General features: G+C 42.7%; 1 protein-coding gene across 4 annotated transcripts in view; it reads left to right on the top strand.

The window, feature by feature from the left end:
* NRP1 (neuropilin 1) overlaps positions 1 to 12,264 on the top strand; it is a 135,991-nt gene that overhangs the window by 104,415 nt on the left and 19,312 nt on the right. For 2 of the 4 annotated variants that reach the window (XM_035029533.1, XM_035029532.1), the window contains exons 9-11: positions 1,347 to 1,678; positions 6,289 to 6,433; positions 9,638 to 9,721. In XM_035029533.1, coding sequence (XP_034885424.1) covers positions 1,347 to 1,678; positions 6,289 to 6,433; positions 9,638 to 9,721 — 561 coding nt within the window. Of the gene's footprint in view, positions 1 to 1,346; positions 1,679 to 6,288; positions 6,434 to 9,637; positions 9,743 to 12,264 lie in introns of all 4 variants that reach the window. The other 2 variants (XM_035029530.1, XM_035029531.1) reach the window with 1 other exon arrangement.

Here is a 12,264-nt window from a genome sequence, read left to right as displayed (position 1 = left end):
AAGGCAATGGTGAGGATTGGAGAAGAAAATGGATTAGCTGGAATATGCTGTCAGTAAGAGGAAATAAAGTTAGATAAACAGTGTGAAACCAAAATGAAGGTCTCAAAAGCTGGATAGAGACTTTTTATATGGTCCTATAAATAATGGAGAGCCATGGAAATTTTCTAAAGCTCTGTCTTTTATTATTGTGGTAAATATGCATTACATAAAATTTACCATTTTAACCATTTTAAGTGTACAATTGAGTTGTGTTGAGTACAATCATATTACTGTGCAACCATCACCACCATCCATTGCCAGAGCTTTTCATTATCCCAAACTAAAACCCTGTACCCGTTAAATTCTACCCCCGTTCTTGCCTCCTACCAGCTCCTGGCAAACACCACTCTACTTCCTCTCTTTATGTATCTGACTATTCTAGGTACCTGATATCAGTGGACTCATACAGTATTTGTCCTTTTGAGTCTGGCTTATTTTACTTAGCGATGGAAGATTTGGGGACATAAGAATGATACTGCAGAAAAATTTTTAGGAAAAATGAATTGGCAGTTATGGGTGGTGTAGATTCACAACTGGTGTCTAACAGGCCATTGAGCACCCTGGCCAGGAGGGCGCAGACCAGGATAATGCATAAGGAAAGGGGGACCACAAGGCAGGGCCAACAGATTTCTTCTTCTTCTTCTTTTTTTTTTTTTTTTTTTTTTTGGTTAACAAAAACATGACAGATTTTAGTAGCAGAACAGGAAAGCAAAAATGTAAAATAGGGATAGACAAGATGACTAGGCAGGAACTAGCTGGTTGGTGGTTCCACTGGTTAAAACACAGAGTTTGATAAAGGGATTCAGTGTCAAGGGAAAAGGACCATTGGGGTTTGGACACGGTACATTTGAGATGACAATGGATATTTGTGTGGAAACTTCCTAATGCTGTTAGAATGAGGGGTGGGCAGGACAGCATCCTGTTGCTGTAATTACTGATTTCACATCTCGTGCCCATCATAAACTGAAACTCTGTTGTCCAGGGCCTGTACTGGATCTGGGAATAAGTTCTGGATACCAAAGGGATAGAAACATCAATACTTTGACATTAAATCTGGAAGAACTCAGAAAGGCAGAAATGTGTGCCCTTACGGAAGATTTTCTCTATTGGAACGTGGTCCTGGGAGGGGGGTTCTGCCAGTGTAGGAGAAAGGTTTGAGGGAGGGAAGGCCCTGGTTTAATGTCAAATGACCCAGAACGTGTGTATGAACGGGAACAGACAACGTGCCTATTCCATCTGTGGCATTCTCTAAGCATGGAGACTTGTAGAAAACGATCTTACGCCGTCTGTTTCATTCCACCCTCTAGATTATCCTTGCTCTGGCATGTTGGGGATGGTGTCTGGACTTATCTCTGACTCCCAGATAACAGCATCAAACCAAGGGGAGAGAAACTGGATGCCTGAAAATATTCGCCTGGTAACCAGTCGCTCCGGCTGGGCACTGCCGCCCGCGCCCCACCCATACATAAACGAGTGGCTCCAGGTGGACTTGGGGGAAGAGAAGATTGTGAGGGGCATCATCATTCAGGGGGGGAAGCACCGGGAGAACAAAGTGTTCATGAGGAAATTCAAGATCGGGTACAGCAACAATGGCTCAGACTGGAAAATGATCATGGATGACAGCAAGCGCAAGGCTAAGGTGAGGTCCAGGGACGGGGGCGGCTGCAGGGCAGGGAGTCCCTTCCCGCGTCGTTGCCTTAGATCAAGGACCTCCTGCATTTTCCTGAAGAAGTACGACTTTGTATTTCTTTTAAGCCGTGACATCAGTGGAGGTGTTCGATGGTGTCCATAAGACCTCCATTCTAGGGAAGCCAGGAATGAGGTGCTAAACATGGTCTCTGAGAGCATTGCTGCTCACTTTTCCTTCCTTAGGGAACAGCAGAAAGATCAACACTCAGGAGGCAGGGCGGCCCAGAGGCTGGGGGTCTGGGGGCTGACAGGGCCAGTAGAAACTCAGAATCTCTCTGCAGATTCTATTCTCTTAGCACCCCACAAATCCCTTTCCCCTTCTCTTACCCTTCCCTCATTTAAATGTGGTTTTTTTTTTTTTTTTTTTTACCTTTTAATTGTGGTGAAATACACATAACATAAAATTTACCATCTTAACCTTTTCAGGTATACAGGTCAATTGTGTTAAGTACATTCATACTGCTGTGCAACCAATCTCCAGAACTTCGTCATCTTGCAAAATTGAAACTCTAGACCCACCAAGCAATAACTCCCATCCCCTGACCCTCAGCTCCTGGCAACCACCATTTCACTTTCTGTCTCTATGAATCTGACTTCTCTAGGAGCCTCACATAAGTGGGATCATACAATATTTGAACTTTCGTGATTGTCTTATTTTACTTAGCACAACGTCCTCAAGTTGTAGCATGTGGCAGGATTCCATTTATTTTAAGCTGAATGATACTCTCTTGTACACATGTACCACACTTCGTGTATCCATTCTTCCACCGATGGACCCTATCATTGCTTCTGCCTTTTGGCTTTTGTGAACCGTGCTTCCATATGTTTTTTATACATTGGAACCTTTTAAAATACAGTTGGTTCTTGAGGTGAAAAGGGAGATATTCCAACATTCCCCGCAACATGTCGTATCATTTTTTTCAACCAAACAGATCTTCTTTAGTGATTACGTTTTAGTTAGACTGACGATCAAACTTATTTGCATTCCCTGAGCACACAACACCAACCAGGAGAAGACACCCAAGAGTATGCTGGGTGGCCTGATAGCTGGTTTAAGGATGAAGTAAGTAACAACCCCCAGACCATCCATTCTGTCTGCACTGTGGGAATGGTATTCAGCCCATGGTACTTCTCACACCCAACACAACTGGTTTCCCATCCCTGCTTTGCCCGGGACCTACTCCTTTTGTGAAAAGATCTTAGCCCGTTGGCGGGAACGTTACCCTTGCTCCCCCTCTAAGCGAGTGTGGGAATGTGGCTTGATATAAGTGACTCAGGCCAAGGGCATTGCAGGCAGGAAACAGAAGCCTGCGGGGACCGCCAGCTCCACGTCTGTCTCTGCAGAGCCCGCCTGTCCCCCACGAGCTGTGGTCAGCACCAGTGCAGCGGGCCACTGAGAGCCGGGGCGCTGTCAGAAATGTAAGAAATTCTCTCTCATCTCACCCCTGCTTCACTTGTGGTTTCCAAAACATTTCCAGTGTTTTTTTTTTAATCTACGTGCAGCTACTCTCTTTCTTGTGTTCATTTCATTTCCCCCTTTTGTGTCTGCAAAAGAAAAAGTAAAATAAACATCAGACACTGGAGTTCCCCTAAGAGCCGATCTTTCCTGAGGAGCTGTGAGCCTTCTGACTTTATCACTAAGCATGACTATGCCACCCATCAGCAGCGTCCAGAAGCTGATGCTCTTGTGACACGTATGTTTTATCCAAAGCATACAGTAGGCTTCATTGCGTCTTCAATCAAGTCTAAAGCTAAAGCTATCACTCTGTTGTAGTACATTGCCTTTGGAAGTCCCCTGGAAGCCAGCACACAGTTTTCAGTTTCAACAACAACAATAAAAAACTCCATTCATGAGTATGTGAGGTTTTTCTCCTAAAACATTATTTTATCCATCATTATCGTCTTCCTAGGATATTTAAAACCACGAAAACGTCTAAATTATTTACATAGAGCCTAATCTGTGATTCCTAACATGTCCTTCTCCTGAAATAAAATCTTTAAGATGCAAAAGGACACGGGTAAAACCTTCAGTTTAGGAGCAGTACATATTACTGAATTGTATAATGACATTTAACACATAGCTATATTTAAACTTACAAATGAAGGTTACCTGCTTAGACTGCCAAGTACCTTTTATGTGATACTAGAATGAGTACTGGGTTTTAATAAATAAAACAGCACTTTGATGGATTGAAAATCCTCTATACCTGCTCCTCACTTCCTACCCTCAAGTAGCACGTGATGGACAAGGTATATCAGAGTCTCTGAATTAACTGGACTTCTCAGGAGCAGATAGGAGATCTAAAGCCTCAAAGCCCTCTTCTTCTAAACATAATTAGTAAAAGGACACGAAGATATTTCATAAACAGCGTTATCTTAACGAAGTTAGCCCAGTTCCATATGGCTGTTCACGGCTAGTATTCTTCCCAGCTCATCCCCAACAGCTTTTATGTTTTTACATTGTGCTAATTCTTTACTCAAGTTAAAATGAGAAGAAGAGCCCGGATTCCATAACTATAAGTGCTTTTCTCCTATGATTGTTGGAGCTGTGTTAACATCAAGAGAACACACGTGTGTAGCAGTGTTGTTTTCATCATAATTATACCTCGCTGATGACACTTAATTGGGCCTAACAATAACGTATGTCAGATTCTCAATGACTAGAAGCAACTGTGCTCTATCAAGAGGGCAGAACCCCAATCGTGAGTTAACTCTTGAAAATAATACAAGGACGCTTTAAGGGGGAGAACTGGATCTATGTTAACTACGTCCTTTTAGATTCCTGGAGGCTTTTCTGAATTGGAAAAGGCTGATTAATTTCCTTCTAGAACACAGAGAACCTCTGGTTATGTCACAGCCGACCCAGTCTGTCTATCTTCTCTTACATGTGTGCGCCTTTTAGCCCTGATATTTCTACCACTGAATGATCATATCTTTTGCTGGTTTAGGACTTCTTGACCCAGCAATTGGGTACAGTCCCCGCTCCTGATTGACATAGCCTGGGGCTGGCCATCCACTCAATCTGATCGATCAGATTTGGTAGCCCCAACTGCAATACATGTAAAGAAACATTAAGGAAACTAAATATGTAGCCTTGGTTGTAGACCTCAATTTCCTGAATTTAATGAGATTAGACTAGATCATTTCTAAGGGTAGATATCACAGCAGGGTGGTGAAGGGCCCCAGTTAAGACTGCCAAGGTTTGAACCCTGGCTCGGACACTTACAGTGTCCATGGGCACATTACTTGACCTCTCTGTGCCTCATCTGTAAGCTGAGGCTAGTGATGGAACCTACCTCATGGAGTTGTTTTGAGGATTAAATGAATTCATATATTTTCAGCACTTAGAACAATGCCTCGCACCCATAAATATCATGCAATGTTTGATGTATAATAAGACACTCCCAATGATAAGGCTATTTGAGTCTTCTAATCCCCCTTCCCCACCTCCCATCCTGGACAGGATTAAGAATGATGCTGAGAGGGGCGCCTGGGTGGCTCAGTCGTTAAGCGTCTGCCTTCGGCTCAGGTCATGATCCCGGGGTCCTGAGATTGAGCCCCACATCGGGCTCCCTGCTCCACGGAGAGCCTGCTTCTCCCTCTCCCACTCCCCCTGCTTGTGTTCCCTCTCTCTCTGTGTCTCTCTCTGTCAAATAAATAAAATCTTAAAAAAAAAAAAAAAAAGAATGATGCTGAGAGAAGAGGATATAAGAAGGCTTATCTATTTCTTGCAAAAGTTATTATTCCACTTTCTTATGATTCCACTCAAGGATTTTGACCTTCCTGTCAGTGTAAAAAGTCGCCGCCCTGGCAATGGGTGGCTTGGCTCCGGAAGAAGGTCACAGTGTCTTCAAGTTAGGAATGTACTTCAAAAAGAGGAGCCCATTCACACTGCAGTTCGGGACCACCTGCGTCAGGACCTCCTTCAATAGTCAGGACCTTTGTTACCTTCCTGAGATGAGAAGGTCTTTTATCTACAAATGCCTCCCACGGGTGGTACCGCTTCAGTAAATAGCAATTTCAGTGGGTTTGGATAACCCCAGTTCCTGACTAAATAGCACTTGCATGACATTAAATTTAATATCTCCAACTTCAGGAGTTTAATCTCTCCACCTTCTACAGTCTTAGCAAAACTAGGACCCGCTCCTTTAAGAGAATGTAACCGGCATCCTTGTTGGAAATGTAGTGTCTATTATAGCTCTGAAAAATGGCAGCTTCTCTTCCTGAGTTATCTTCCTCCTCCTCAAGGAAGGGTCACTTCTCCCAGACACATCAGCATATCATTGAAAACATGTCTCATTAAATCTTCAGCTTCTGTGATAGCCTCAGTGTGTGCGCCGAAGTTTCTGAGAAATGACATCTGTCACTTCTTGGAAAAGCCTTAATTGTTTTGTTTTATTTTGTTTTGTTTTTCACTTGCTCATTTATGACAAAGGTGTCAGCCGTTTTATGAAGTGGTGGGATGGGGTCTATTTCTCTGCCCTATTAAGAGTCCTAAAGGAGGGACTCTTCTGCTGAAAGCGAGGTCTTATTGATAACGGCGTTTCTCATACTTCACAGTCTTTTGAAGGCAACAACAACTACGATACACCTGAGCTACGGACTTTTTCACCTCTTTCCACACGATTCATCAGGATCTACCCTGAGAGAGCCACTCACGGAGGACTAGGGCTGAGGATGGAGCTGCTGGGCTGTGAAGTGGAAGGTAATTACAATTTCCAGAGTCCCATCTCGTTTCCCACTTTTTAAATCTCTGTCTTCATGCATTTATGCCCCTGATGGGGCTGCTGCAAGTGGCCAGCTTTTTCCCCTGCGTGACCCTGCCTCTGGGTCTGCCAGCCCGTGGGGCGCAACATTCCAGCCCACTCCACGCAACAGTACCTCGTATTGGTTGTTGGCAGAACTCTCTGCAGATTCTGTGGGTTGCCTCCTTTGACTTTTTAAAAAATAATTTATTGAGGTGAGATTCGCATAATACAAAACTGACCATTTCTTAGTGAACAGTTCAGTGGCATTTAGCACATTCACAATTATTTATGCAACCACCACCTCTGTCTAGTTCCAAAACATTCCCATCACTCTAAAGTAAACCCCCCCACCCATTAAGCAGTTTGCCCTTGACCCCTGGAAACCACCAGCTCCTTTGACTTTTTAAGTGTTGTTTAGCCCTCTATGTCCAATTCAAGTTTCTGTCTGCAGTGGTGACTACATCACATACTAGTGGGAAGGAGCATCTGATAGACTAAAATACCAGCATTACCTTGAATGAATTTCTTAGGCCGCTGCAGAGAAACAAAACTTTACATGCGATCATACGTCTGAATGTGCGGTGAGATCCGCTTAAGGATATTACTGCATACACTTATCATATGAAAGTCATACCAAGGACAAATTCATTTCACACGCTGACCTCAGAACTGCACGCAGCTCTGCCTTTTTATCACATAATACATAAGAGGAATGTTTGAAAAAACCAATGCTGTGTTTGTTTATTGTACCATCTAATGCTTTTGTGCCTTAGAATTCCCATCTGCCTTAGATTTGGGCATCAGTGAGTAACCAACTTTTCCATCCCCATAAAGGTCTTTCTTCAGGTTAGCTCAAAGGATGGCTATTGTTGGTACCCAGATGTTCATCAATTGAGCATATGCTCATGGTTGTTTTGAAGAATGCTTTTTAATATCACCTTCTTATGGTTTCAAAATTATTTGTGTTTTGAGCTACCCAAATATAATTACATTCTTGAGCACGTTAAACATCATAAAACTCTTCTTATGCACTAGAGAATCTTAAGCTATAAATCACCACACTAGTGAATAATTCATAGCTACTTTCGTATGTATTTATTTTAAAGCAGGCCATTATCTCCCATTCTTTATTGTGTAGTTGTTTCTATATCTGGAGTCATGTCTCAGACCTCTGAATTATCCAGTCACTATCAACACAGACTAAGAATGACTATGTGCCAGGACTTTGGCAAAGATACCGAGAAGAAGAAGAGATGGGCAGATCGAACCAGCTGCAGACATATTCATTCCATTGGCTGAGAAATGTGCTCATCTGGAAAAGGGAGTCTGCTGCTATGAGGCAGGTCCTTAGCCTGGATTCTGGACAGCAGCACTGATTTAAGAGGTGGAATGAATGGTTGGTGGAAAAGACTGAGAAAGTTTGCCAGGGTCAACTCTGTAGCGAGGTGGAAATGGCTGGTGAAGAGATTTGCTGCAAGCGTTCCCAAGCACTCACAGAAGTGAGGAAGTTGCCCTGAGCCATAAGAGAAGCCAACATCCGGGGAAAGTCATGTCAAAGCTTTTTGACACGATTGGTGAAAGGGAGGGTTTTTTTGTTTTTGTTTTTGTTTTCTTCCTTAAGAACAATTAACAGGCCCTTAATAAATATCTGCTCTGTGCCTCGTGCTCTGAAAGACACCTAGAGGGATACAGAAAGAGGGGGAGCTACAACTCAGCCTTGCACACGTGTCCATCCTACTTTGGGCTAGCATTTATGAGAAACAATTAGAGAATCACAGAAGAGAAAATATATTCAAGTAGTAAAATTGGGGAAAAAAAAATTATTCACTTTCTACTTTTTCAATTTAAACCAGGTCCTACCCTGGGCCTCTTCCAATGAGGATCTCCTCCCCAATAAATACCATAAGGAATGCAGATGAATAGAGTTTTAAATACTTAAAAGTGGCACAAAACTTAGTTAAGACCAGCATCTGGATTGCCAGAGAGGGTTCCCTTGATCCAGTGATAGTGACAAGTAGAGCCCAGAATGTGTGTGTAGACATTTTACAAAGTCTACATTGGATGCCTAGATGGTACGCACATTCTCCCTAGTTATTATTGGTGATTTCCTAGTTATTATTGGTGTGTGTTCTGGGCAGTTGGGGAAGTTGAAACTAGCTACATTTCTATATTTGTCATAACTCTGCTCAGTAATTAAGCACAATAACAAAGAGTATCCAATTTTTATTGAGAAGGAAGCCGTTACCGATGCATTCCTACTGGCCAGAAGCTCTCAGAGAACAGGCTCCCCCACCCTTCCGCTCCCAGTATCTTGTCTGGTTCTCAGACATCAAGAGCGCTATACCTTATCTCAAGTCTTGTAAAGTGAAATGGAATGCCGAAAACTGTAAAATATTAAACAGATTGCAAGAATGAGTAACAGGCTGAAAAATAATAGACCAAACTAATTTAAAGAACTTCAAAAGCAGTCTTTGATTAATGTTGCCTACCTTTCAACTGCCAACTCAAAGATACAAGAATACCTGCCAGGGGTGGAATGCAACCCCCCAGGGGGCTCAGGGAAAATGACCCCAGGATATCTAAGACAGCTCCTCTCAAACACCTGCACAGGAGAGGAGGAATCCCAAGTTGAGGGAAATGGAGTCACTCAAAACAATTAGGAAAAAAAAGAACAATATTGTACTAAAAGAGAATCTTGAGACTCCCTTTTAGGGAAAAATTATAATACCAGCTTAGCAAATACTAAGAATGTAAAAGAGTTCATGACAAGCGAGTTCTCTAGCACAATGAAAACAAAAGGAGAAACAGTTGAAGCAGAATCTCTATCATCAACGTTCTCAATTCCAGGGTCATGAATAAATAACCAGTGAGAGAATTCAAGCACTTTTCAGAAAAAGGATGTTTATGTAGATAGCAATGTATAAAATGCTAGGGCTGCCAACTCTCCTCGGCAGATACAGATCAAATACTAAAACAAAGCAGTCCCCAATGCATTCTGCCAAATCCAAGTATATTTAGCTCCTGAAAGAGAGGCAAACCATGCTCGTGGCCTTCTTACCACGGATTGGAGTTTTCTGCAAAGGCATTAGTGGATTCCCTAGCCAGAGCCCTGCGAATACATTGCAGAGGTGTGAGATCATAACCCTTGGATCTTGTTGCAGCACCTACAGCTGGACCGACCACTCCCAACGGGAACCTGGTGGACGAATGTGATGACGACCAGGCCAACTGCCACAGCGGAACAGGTGATGACTTCCAGCTCACAGGTGCAGAAACCATCTTCATCCCATTGCTGTGCCATTTCAGTCACGTTGCGGTTGAGACCGGCTAGTTCATGTCTCTGTGTGTTTGCATAACTCCTCCCGGCCGTGGCCATGGTCGGGGTGGTGGCTGGCATCTTCCTTCCCTTGTGCTATCCTGCCACCACCATTCAAAACAATAATTTGAGCCATTTTCAGAGCCAGAGGCTAGGATGGTCTTCATCGAGTAAGAATTTCTCCACCATGGCTAAACGCGCTCAACTCATCCTCATCTTCAAACCCCTGCCCCAGAACACACGCACGACCCATACATAACCACACACTTTGGATTGTTTATTTTCATTTTCTAACAAGGGTAAAATGTCTTGAGAGGAACCTTTACCCAACGAATTGATGAAACTGGGCTTATATTTGAAATGCTGCTTTTACGTGAGGATTTTGTAAATCCTGTTACATTAAAATTTACAAAGGCAGAATTAGTTGCTATTTCACATCAGAAATAACTAGCAAATGTATCAGGGATGGTGGGTGCCAAATACCTCACTAATTCATTTAGAGTATTACTCCATAACATTCTAAAACCCTAAGAGCTAGAGAGTGACCTTCTCTTCTCCTTGGAATGGCGGAGGAAATATTAGACAAGGGGGGAAATAGGATTGTACCACTTGGAAATGGGCCAAGGCAGTAGGATTTTCACCCTATTGTGGCCAAAGGCGCTGTGGGACCTTTACTGCCACCTGAGTCAAAATGCGGTTCCATCTAGCATCTGACTCTCATTTTAGATTAAACATGAGCCCTTGGCTGCAGGTCTGTATTTTTACCCAGAAGGGACTCAGAGAGCCCACATAATTAATTTCCATGGGCGAAACTAAAGGTGTTACCATGTAACTTTGTAACCTCGCCATGTTATTGGCTAATGCATTAATGTAAAATCTGCAAGGAAACGTCCCACAGTACATTTCCAATTACTTCAAAAGCTCTCCTCTGAAGGAGTGAGAGAGCTTGGCACTCAGATAGAATAAGGGGTCAAATCTAGCTCAGAAATTTAGTACCATGAACCGGGTTCCCATTTAAATCCCAGCTCCTAAGGCTGCCTCCCTCTAAATTTCCAGGATAATCGCCTACAGTCATAGGTCCAGTAAATGTTACCATGGGATTTTGAAAACAAATCTTGTATGTAAGTAGCCACAAGCCACAAAAATTAATTAATGCAGAGGCATTTTCTTTGTGAGATGTCAAGTTCAAGCTGAAAACCCTACAGCTAGAGTTAAGAACAGAGTACCATTTTGTGAACCAGGTCCTGTGGAACCTTCCCAGGATTGCTTGTAAACACCCTGCCACAGACCTCAGGCCTTCTGTGGACCCTGTCACACATCCGTAGTGAAATTCCTCATAAAAAGGAACGACTATAGTCATCACAGTATACCCTTTCAATTGCCCTCTTGTGGAGAGGTTCTTTTCTTTATAAACCCTAAAGTGGTCAGTTAATATTGATTAGAAACAAAGCCTCAGATTTACTCCTCATATCAGAACAACCAACCTTCTCATTTTTGCATCAGTTCATGACTGAATCAATTGAAACTAAAGCCTTTGAATGAAACAGAGCAAGTATGTTAGCCTGGAGCAAATTATGTATGGCAACGAGTAACACACCACAGAAAATGGGTCATTTATGGTGGAAACACTGACAGTCCTCTAAAAGTACAAGGTTATAGTTTATCTATAACATTTAAAACCATTTACTGGTTAGATAGAAAAAAGTTCTAATTATTTTTTTATGTATTACCATGGCAAAAAAAAACACAAAAAAACAAAACCATGCCCATTTGTCTATTTCTATAAATACATACATATATGAAGAATTTCCAGAGGTCTTGTTAATGCCCGCTCCACGCCCCCATTAAGAAGAGGTGATTTCAGAAGGAATCTCATGTTTCAACTTCATTTGCTGCAACTTGGGTTTTGTCTTTGTCTTTGTTTTTGTTTTGTTTTGTTTTTTTACTTATTTTGTTTTATGGAGCTATGGGTTATCCTCTGAGAAAGGGTGTGCTCATATGTAATCATTTTTGTGAGGAGCAAAAGCCTCCCGTCACCCAGATATCCTCTTGCATGGGAGCAGCTCACGTCCTAGGCTCACACACAGCTCTGCAGCCTTCTTGCTCCTTCCGTCCCAGCCTCAAACTTGGCACGTTGAGTGTAATGGAGCCAAAGTAAAAACATCCTCACTTTAACCCTGAGAGGAGGGAAGGTGGAGAGGAGGATGAAGGCCCTCTCGCGAGGTGGTGTTTGGTTCCTTCACGCAGATGGTGTCACTTTAATCTCTCCTCCTGGGGTGACCGCTTTGAATATAGTGGGAAATAAGTATTATAGCAAAATGCTCATTACTTACAAACAACACTGAATTCCAGGTGAACTGTACAGAATGCATGGAAATGAGGAGAGATTTCACTCTCCGGTACTTGCTTGCCAAGGTGAAAATTCACCCCTGAAGTTACTCATCTGCAAATGCCTTTGAAGTCATTAGATAA

This window comes from Mirounga leonina, unplaced genomic scaffold (genome assembly GCF_011800145.1).
Source record: "Mirounga leonina isolate KUSES-001 unplaced genomic scaffold, KU_Mleo_1.0 Mir_260, whole genome shotgun sequence".
NCBI classification, from domain to species: Eukaryota; Metazoa; Chordata; class Mammalia; order Carnivora; family Phocidae; genus Mirounga; species Mirounga leonina.
Note: the sequence above shows the minus strand (reverse complement) of the source record. Positions and strands in the feature narration are given on the sequence as shown.